The 10,097-nt window shown below is 40.2% G+C and overlaps 1 protein-coding gene across 1 annotated transcript in view; it reads left to right on the top strand.

The window, feature by feature from the left end:
• The window catches only part of nkx1-2a (NK1 homeobox 2a), a 31,810-nt gene extending 24,026 nt beyond the window's left edge, over positions 1 to 7,784 (top strand). Inside the window, exons 1-2 of the mRNA XM_085182498.1 lie at positions 1 to 5,253; positions 6,510 to 7,784. The exon at positions 1 to 5,253 is cut by the window's left edge and continues 24,026 nt beyond it. Of these exons, the coding sequence (XP_085038624.1) occupies positions 5,064 to 5,253; positions 6,510 to 7,120 (801 nt within the window). The 5' untranslated portion in view covers positions 1 to 5,063 and the 3' untranslated portion in view covers positions 7,121 to 7,784. The remainder of the gene's footprint in view (positions 5,254 to 6,509) is intronic.
• Positions 7,785 to 10,097: the final 2,313 nt, after the last annotated feature.

Below are 10,097 nucleotides of genomic sequence, written 5' to 3' on the forward strand. Positions count from 1 at the left end.
TGTAATCCTCAAATAAAGACCATAATTTACAAAACTTCATGTTTTATTCAACATGAATGCATGAACTCACCAGGAAAGTGTTTGCTGGAGCATTTTAAGTTCAGCAGAACAGGTAGACTTTGTTCAACTAGAGAAGCCGCCCCCTGCTGACATTTAAAGAGAATGCCACTTCAGGGTACTTCCACACTGGCTTCGCAGACCTAAGAGTTAAAATAATAATAAAGAATAATACATTTTCAATTAAAAGTGCTTTTCAAAACACCCAAGGACACTGTACAGAGCAAATAAGACAGGCAAAAAAACACATGTTTTACAATGTCCATGGTTACAATCTCTAGGTTGGACGCGTTCTTTGTGTGTGGATGTCTTTGTGCCTTTGTGGGTTTCCTCTGGTTGCTCTGGTGTCCTCACACAGTTTAAAAACAGGCTGCTCATCACATTCTGTAGCAAAAGTGACAGCAGAAATAAAAAAGCAAACAAAGAGAGCAGGCACAGGGTCATATGATGATAAACAGAGGGAAATGCAAGACTATATGTATATGCACAGGCGGTTGACTGGTAAGTGAGACACAGGTGGGAAGAAGGCATAAGTGGAAATAAGCGAGGTTGGGCAGAAAAGAATAAAAGCAAGAGAAGGAACAAACAGAGGAAGTAAAATCACAAGACACATGTAAAAACTAACTTTTCAAAGTAAAATAAGAAGTAACCAAAAGACAAAAAACTAACCTGCAACATTAGGACTAACACTAAAGTTGAAGAAAGAGGCAGAGAAACATGGAAGACATGAGGAAAGGGAAAACTAAAAACACAAAAGGGCCACAGATATGGTGAGGACCGTAATGCTCTCAATGTCTCTCAGTCCCCTGTTGAGCTGGTGATGGTGATCCGTCTCCATCCATTCAAGGTAAGCTACAGCTTTGCGTGCTCAGTCTCTGACCATTATAGTACACCAGATGCTTGTAGCGTAGGTACATGATTCAAACACTGGGTATTCAAACAGAAACAGGCCCGTTTAGCTTTGTGCATCAAAAACCCCACAAAAACTAACTAATAGAAAACACACATAAATCTAACTCAGGGCAGTTTTTCCATGACTGTGTATAAAACAAGTCTCGGGTAAAATGGCTACCCTTTCAACTACACCCTCCAGTCATTATTTGGTACAAAGTTTACACACTTTCCTGACCCGACTACACTATTCTGTGACGCTAGCAGACAACACCAATGTATGAACTGACCTTTACCTTGTTGTGACAGTGGTATGACTGACAGTGTCCCTCAGCATAATTTACCCCCATCCCACATCGCCCTCCATCTCCTCTGCGAGGCAGTTGACCCCTTTACAAATCACCCCCAACTTTACACATCTGCTGCCTGTCAGCATCTGCCAGGCGCACTCACCCGTCCCGCCTGTAATGAAAAACTCTCATTACTCGCCTCCACCCAACAGGTATACAGGCCGTTAGGACAATTACTGGGCAATGCCACTGACCTTGTTGTCAGAGAGTCACACAAACACAGAGGGCTAACTGAAAGAAGGCCTGGCTGGTTGTAGCATCCACAGGATTGTGGTGAACACAGAAGAGCTGGCAAAAAAAGGTGAAAAAGTTTTATGCCCATTTAGGAATATTATACTGTATTGAGCTACACTGGCACACATCAGTGCCAATGGCCTGCAAACACAGTGAATGCTTTGAGATAACTCCAGAAAAATGATTAAAACTACTAATGTGCATGTTAAATGCACTCAAAAATTGATTGACAGCAGGCAGGTTTTCTTTATGTTTCAGAGCTGTTGACTTCTTACACTTTTTGTTATTTATAAAACTGTCAGACCATCGGGTGCTTAATTTAAGAGACAAAACTGCCAGTTTGGTCAGTTTAGTTTAGTTTACAATCAAAACAATGAAACCTCACTTTACTATGTTGGTTTTAAAGGATCAAATTAGACTTTTTTAAGTTCACCTGAGTCATTGTTGTTATTTCAGTGAAACACTGCGCACCATAAAAACTTGATTTACTCAAAAATCTTATATAAATGGTGATTGCACTCAACTGTACTAAGTAGCTCCTGAGAAGGTGAGTGCTTTTTTACTCTAAAATGTTGAACAGAGCCACTGAAAAGCCTTTGTGTTAACATTCATAAAATGTGAAATCCCATTAATGTTGATTTGAAAGAATCCTCTTTAATAATTCAGTTCAGAAAAGGCCTACATGATGTGGGAATAAAATGCCTAAACAAGCTCAACATCAAAAGTAAGTTACAAATATAACTGAAAGGTTATATGTCAGAAACACTGGAATGAAGCAACGAAGAAGAGCATTCAACCTCTTTTCTTTGCTGTTTCTATGCTAACAGCTTTTTGAAGCTGCACTTAGAAGCACAATGTAGAATTTTGCTAAATGTCAACATAAGAATGGTAATAAAAACTCCTAACAATATTATATTTAGCAGAAATCAAATCAAATTTTCATGTTCTTAATTTCACATGTGTTAGTTTCCTTTCTTTTTTTTAATTTAATTTTTTTTTTCCTGATCATTCTCATTTATTCTTCCACACTCTTTTCCCGTCATCTTTCCACTGTCTCCCTTAACATTAACATGAGTGCTAAAGCATGAGAGCCCATGACTATATTCTTCAGTAATGTGTCTTAAAAAGTTTTGGCAGCTGGTGCAGAGGATATACTGGGCCCTTAAAGGTTAACCAGACACTTGCTGAGCCTTTGTTTGAGTCCCACTTTACAGGAGATTTGGGGAGACTGTGGACTTTTGAGAAAACAATAGACACTACAGTGTGTGAGTAGAACTGGAGCTCATAATGTTGCTCCTGCCATTAAGACAAATTATCTGATGTTTAGCAGACTGGGGGCAGCCTCCCTGTGAAGTGACGACTTTACTGACCTTGGAGGGGGGTCTTGGCTGGAAGTGTGTCTCTTTGGCTCCCCACTGTGTTCGACAAGGAATTCTCCTCCTCTTTGAAGTCTCCTTCTGGCCCGTACAGACTCGGAGCTGAACCAGCTGCTGTTCCCGCTCACTGAAGTCTACCTGAGGGCCTCTTTGTCCTCGAGGCTCGTCCCTTTTGTCCCACTCAAACAGATGTCCAGCCACTGGGCTTTCACGTAGGAAGTTGTAAACCTCCAATGTGCACTGGGCTCTATTCATATGGAGGGACTACAGTAATGGCCGTGCAAGGTGCCATACACATGTAAATGCTGACATGCGGACACCCTGTAGTGGTGGCTTCAACAAATGTTTGACTATGTAACTACAGACTGTGCCAGTCCAGAAGGCTATGACTGGAAAGTAATAAAACTCCCATGTAACACAGTAATCATCTTGACCTGTGTAAGTAACACAGGAAACTGTGTAGGGGGCCTTTAACAGTGTGCAAACACGTGTAGATCCCCCATGAGCAAGAAAGTAAGTAATTTTTTTAATTATATGGCACCTTTCAAAACCAATGTTAAGAGGTACTTTGCAAAAGAATAAAGAACAAAGACATTAACAATCATTACAGCACTGGTAGCCTGTATTACAGAGATATTGCTTGTCTGCCTTCTGTCTCATACTCACAACATAAGGACCTCACAGGCTTAGACAGTAAAATTTACATTACAATTTTATTACACAAGTACATTTTTGCAATGACTCTTAAGTCTATTTCTAGTAAAACATGAAAAAGAGCGGGGATTAACGCAAAATAAAGTATTAAGAATAATTTAGATCATTCTAAGATTGAAAGAAGTTTGGAGCAAGATGATCTGTGCAGTTTCACTTACTAGTTTAGCTTCCCAGTATCCAAAATAACTGCCTGTTACCCATCAGGTTTTATCTGTATTGGACACCTGCTGAGAATATTGATCCAGTGCTGGTTTCACCATTTTAGCCATCAGCAGGCATGAAGCTCCAAACAACCTCATGTCACTTTTTATTGAATACTAATTGCAAGCACTATGGATCCGATTGACTGTGAATATAAATCGATTGCACGAGGTGAGAAAACAATCAGCTGCATTTATACCGTGCCTGCAATTTAGCTTTGAATGTAGCATATAGATTAGTGAATCCTCATGAATTCCTATGTCTTTGTTTAATTTCCTCTAGTATGTGAGTAAATTTTACATCTTCAATTATCAATAAAGAACAGACTTTGTCATTTGAGGCTTTATCTTCTACCCTTAAAATGTATACATTTCTTGCAGTCCACAGGAATCTTATATACAGGGCTCTTAAAAATACTGAGACTAAGGCTACTAAGACTAATTTCGTGACAGATAAGATAAAAGAGTTATATCAGAAGGCTGGCATTATAAATAGGCAAACATTCTGGAGGGAAGGGTTTAAACTGCCATCAGAGATGCTTTTTTTTTTTTGCAATATTTTAAGCCAAATCTAATGTGTTAGAAGTGACAATATTGTCATAATACTTGTAAATAATCATTATCAGTGTACTCCTAAATATTTAGTCAACATCTAAATATAATCTGGCTACTTTACAAGCCTACAATTTCAGTGGCAGCAAATAAACAGCTATCTGTTTACAGGCAGACTCTTAAAACCCCTGATTTCTGCTAAAAGATATACGAAAGTCCCCGTCCTCGTGATGTCTACAAAAAAAGGGAGAGAGAGAGAGGGTCCAATTTGGGGAGACGGGGCGATCTCTGATATGGATCAACTGCCATCTGTGCACAATTTACTTTCAGGTCGCGAATTGCGGAATTTAATGATATGGGTGATTATCGGCGAATACTTTGAGCCCATTAGGGGGTCGTGTGAAACGCTAATAGTGTTTGTGTCACGTGTCTGGTTTGGAGACGGGTGGGGGGATAGACGCTTTAAAGACTGCGCTCCGGTCACGCTCCGAGACTGACAGACTGAAGCAGAGGAGTGAACACAACACTAAGAGGTGATCACCGCCACAGAACCCGGTCTGATGAAGTTTGAAAACAAGGAGCAGACTAAGCTATGAGAAGTTTCTCTCCGGGCGCGTAATCGAGCACATCAGCACATCTATCTCCAAGAGTCTTTCTGCGTAAAGGATGCCTCAGCTGAAGAAGTGACAATGACGTCCAGTCATAAGATTTCCTTTTCTATAGTTGACATATTGGATCCGAACAAATTCAACAGTAAGAAGGTAAACGAACTTTCCATCATCAAGGAGAAGTTGTTACCTGCGCCAAACGCGGAGAGAACAACTTTGGAGTCGGACAGCACTGCAGGTGGAGACTCCAGACTCGAGCGCACAGAAGCAGGTAGAGAAAATGCCTCAATGTTATTATTTTAAAACACACCTCATAGCTTGTCTCTAATCTTTCATTAAATATATTATTGTTTGTGTGCTTGGATCTGTAAATTACCTTAAAAACACACAGGCATATCTTGTGCATATTTACAACTGAATACCTAAATGAGACGTCTAAACACTGTAAAATGAGGACGTATAAAAAAAGTTAAATATTTGAAATACTTGAAAAGTTTTATTTTCCCCGAGCCGAGACCAAATAGCAGAAAGTGAGGCGCTATCTCTCAGATTTATTGTCATCTCTGTATGACCTTCCCTTAATTTCCAAGGCTGCGTTTCCTTTCAAGGAAGCCACAAAGGCTTGCTCCCAGAGCCCCAGTATGTGATTGGCATTGGGACAGGCAGGCTAGATAATTGTTTAAATCGTCCCATTGAGGATGCCTCTGCGCGCTTTGATCGATATCCCATTACTGCATCCTGCATATCTCCCTCCAGCACCTTGCAGGTACAAACTTCACACCCCATCCATGTCTGATCCTAAATATCGTTCGATTAAAACTTCCCTTTAAATAGATGACATTTATCGATCCACCCGCAAATATGAAACTCCATTAGCACGTCATGGCTGAGGTGGCGAAGCTGGATTTAGACGGGATTTCTTTCCGCAACATGACATTTGAGGCTCTGTGTGGTTTATAAATTATTTAAGGATTAGTGACCAAATCTTCCTCTCCTCAGAATCTATGCTTTGTTCCGCTCCAGCGACCCCAGGATCCTAATCAAACGCTTTACAGATGTCAACTCCTAGGCCTTCTATGTTTGGTAAACTGCAGTTCACACGGAACAAAGAGGAAAATCACTCCACAAGGAACACGCATTTCCTAATCAGGTTACAAGTGATGTCTGTCCTGCCAGGAACTGTCCTTCAGCACCACGGAGTTAAATTCACTCCTTGGCGTTTGGTCCCAATTGTTTAAATAACAGACTCACTTAAATGTCACCGTTTCCCTCTAAAATCAAATAAAGAACCTCTTTAAAAACACAGCTCAGTCTTGCGGATCACCTCAAAAATTAGTCACCTAATTTTGCCCGGGCAAAGAAAACTCCGGTTTCTTCTCATAGTTTGTCAACTAACACCTCACAACTGCAGCTCAACTCAGTTTTAAAGGAAAATAAATAATATTTAAATTGGGCAATTCTCCACTGAGTTTGCTGCTGCGACTTTCAGGATGAGAACTGACTTTTCTTTTTCTTTTTTTATCACAGAAGATGCAAGAGATGAACAATCTGCACTCTCCAGGCATCCCGAAGTTGTTGTAGACCCCAATGTTCTCTCCCCACCTGCGGACATGGAGCCCTGTCTGACCGGGCAACAGGACAGTGGAGACGGGGAGTCAGCGGTCACCTTGCAGGACCAGTCAACGCACAAGCGCCGGCGCCCGGACCAGGCCTGTGCCAAACCACGGCGAGCCAGAACAGCGTTCACTTACGAACAGCTTGTGGCCCTGGAAAACAAGTTCCGCGCAACTCGGTACTTGTCTGTGTGCGAGAGACTAAACCTGGCCTTGTCACTAAGTCTGACCGAAACCCAGGTGAAAATCTGGTTCCAGAACCGGAGGACCAAGTGGAAAAAGCAGAACCCCGGGGCGGACAGCACCTTGCAGCCCGGCTCTAACTCCCTTATTAATGTTAGTCCGAACCCAGCCACGTGTGGGTCGAGCTCTGCCAGCTTCCACCAAACTTTCTCCAACTTCACCTCTGGAAATGTGATCTTCCACGCAGCGGGTGGTGTTCCGCTTTCAACCACTGGAGGGCTCCTGCATCCCTTCATGTCCAGCGGATTCGTCCAGCCGTCTTACTTTAATCCACATTTATAAAACAAACCAAGACTGATATGTTGAAGCTGGTTATACTCAGAGAAAAGTGAATTTTTATAAGACTTTGGGACAAAATAAATGCTCACATGTTGTCAAACTGACTCACCACGATGAGAGTTTAAAATTATCAATGCCCTATAAAAGGCCATATTTCCAAAATAAGTGACCCATAACTTGTGAGCTCAACCATAATTTAAGCAATTATTTAAGTGTTTCTTAGTTCTGCACTAATAGTTTGTGTCTGGATCTGCCGACACACCCCTCAACAGTTGATTTGACAGCTCATATTCTGTATCAGCATATTGTGTTACACCTGAACCTGTGGCATATTGGTAAACTGTTTCTACCTCCCAAGTGAATGCACATTTTTTTCTCTTGCCATTTATACAAAATTATCAGTGTAACTTATAATAATAAAAAAACATGAAACGTGTATTTGTGTATCTTGTATCAGCATTAAAATGAGAGTACATTTCCAGTATATTCACTAAGACCGTTCCAATTTTAAGCGCCCGATGAGTCAAAACAGTGATTGTACTAAGAGTTTATTAATAAATGACTAATGATTTAAATATGAACTACATGCACCTAAAAAACGGGCTGTCCTATGTTAAAAAAAATCACTGGGAATCTTGCCAGGATCAGGCAAGATACACATACTAACAATGTCTGCAGATATTATTGATTCTTATTGATCATCGGCGTAACTGTTTGCTGAACATTGTGTGTGTGTGTGTGTGTGTGTGTGTGTGTGTGTGGGGGGGGGGGGGTATAAATAAATAAATAAATAAATCTGGGTAAATTCCCAGATGATTAAACATGCAACTATTTTGCTGGTAATACTTGGTTGGGTCTGATTATTGGGGGGGGGGGGGGGGGGGTCATAAGCCCCCTAACCCCCCTGGAAATCACGCCCCTGTTATTGATATTACTGATTATTCTGAATAATGTTAAATATTGTTGTTATTCTAAATTTGTTAGCAATGACTCATAAATTATTATTGTTATTAAGACTAATCAGTTTAGGCACATGACCTATTAGTTATTTTCATGCCCGACTGTTTGTTATCCATATTTACAAAACATCAGAGAACATTTTCTCAGCTAGAAACTCACAACTATATTGAAAGAACACCGGTTTTAGGTGATAAAAGATTTCAATTTAAACAATATTTATACAAGACAAAACTAAATACAGAAGAAAACACTAATAGGGGCCCAGAATTTCACATTCAGCATATCCCTACTTGGCCATCAATACAGCAGTTAATTTCAGTTTACACCTTACCTTATCACTTTATGCATATGGAAAAATGACTAATGCCCGACTTTACTATGACGATAATACTTTTTCAGTTTATCTCAAGTAAATTAAAAGATGTGATTTATAATTGAGTGAATTACTTTCTTCCAGTATAGTTCCTCTTTACAACCACACAGTGTCACTGTTTCATTTCTTTTGACATAATATGAGTTTATTTACAGGATTTCTTTTCTGGATACAAGAAATCCTAATAAATTAGAGATTATTTTTCATTTTAATATATTGTGCATCTCCTTTAAACCCATATGTATTTCTGCAGTGTTTTTTTTAACCAGTCTTGCTTTATGCCTTTTTAATCCTTGTAAGCCCCTTTCCTGGGAAAAAAAAGTGATATGTGATGCTTTCATTGCTTTGGAAATAATAGATATGAAGGGGACTAGGGAATAATCCATGCCGTTTTCCTGTGCATGCCATTTGAAATCAGAAAACAGTACAACAGTTCAACCAGATGTAAGTATAGACCCCCTGCTGATTCAGCATCCTTTTAGTATAACTGGTTGAGGATATACCGTTCTCGTCACCTTCTCTTCATCTATTTCTTTCTCCATGCATGCATGCATGACTGATCTAATGTATCATCCACTAAGCTGAGAGAAGCCAGCCAGCAGAAGACTACAGCTCTAGGTAGCCAGGATCATCAATTTAGTCTTTTAGCAAAGGTCTGGGAGCTTCAAATCCACTGTTGAGCTGTTGTCATTAGTTGACATCTTTCAACCGTGCATTGTGCGTTTGCTTTTTTGATCTACAATACACAAGCTGAGTAAATGGCTTGTGCCTATATCTGCAGATGTGCTTGTGCTACTGGAGGAAGAGCAGACTATGGCTGGTACGCAATTTTCTCCTGACATCGGTTTGATGGTTAGACGGCTGACAAGCATCCCTCAGTTAGATGGGATTTGCTTCTTTCTGTCAAAACATGTAAAATGTCAACCTGTCGCCAAGGTGCTGGTATTGGCGTGGATGCACTTATTTTATCTACTGCTATTGGTATTTCTTAAGCCTTAATCCCACACCATGAAAATATCCTCACAGACACATGAATATTAATACAAATAAGGTATTCTTTAAACTATTTTTTTCTGTTCTGACTGGTTTATATGAATGCCCCCCCATTTGGTTCTGCCTGACACGCAGCTGAAGAATTCCACAGTTATGACAAATATTCTGACAAAATCAGCATAAGGAACCCATCCTATATTTAAGCTTGAGGCAACTGTTATATGACACCGTGATGAATAATTTTGCAAGGTATTTAGGGGTCATTTAGGCCTGGGTAAAGAGGAAGCTTATTTAAAATTCATGCTGGGGAATGTGCAAGGTCAGATGTTAATGGTAATTGTGTTTTTAAGCTTTGATGTGTGTAATGCTATGGGGGGAAAATTTCATCTTCAATCCCTCATTCCCTGTACTTATCTTTTGCAGAGAAATGAGTGGGAGGCTTGAATAAATAAAACAGAGCTGAGGATTTCCTGGTGTTTGTGCGTGTGCTATCTTCAGCTGTGTCAGTCCACTGGGAGTGACATCCTTTCCACAGAGGTTCACAGGTCAGATAGGATGAATGGTGGGGTCGGGAGAGTGAGAGGAGATATAGAAAGAAATAAAGACACGGGAAGAAGATTATGAGAGTGATTCCCGAGGATATAACCATGCTGA

Source organism: Neolamprologus multifasciatus, chromosome 13 (genome assembly GCF_963576455.1).
Source record: "Neolamprologus multifasciatus chromosome 13, fNeoMul1.2, whole genome shotgun sequence".
Taxonomy (NCBI): domain Eukaryota; kingdom Metazoa; phylum Chordata; class Actinopteri; order Cichliformes; family Cichlidae; genus Neolamprologus; species Neolamprologus multifasciatus.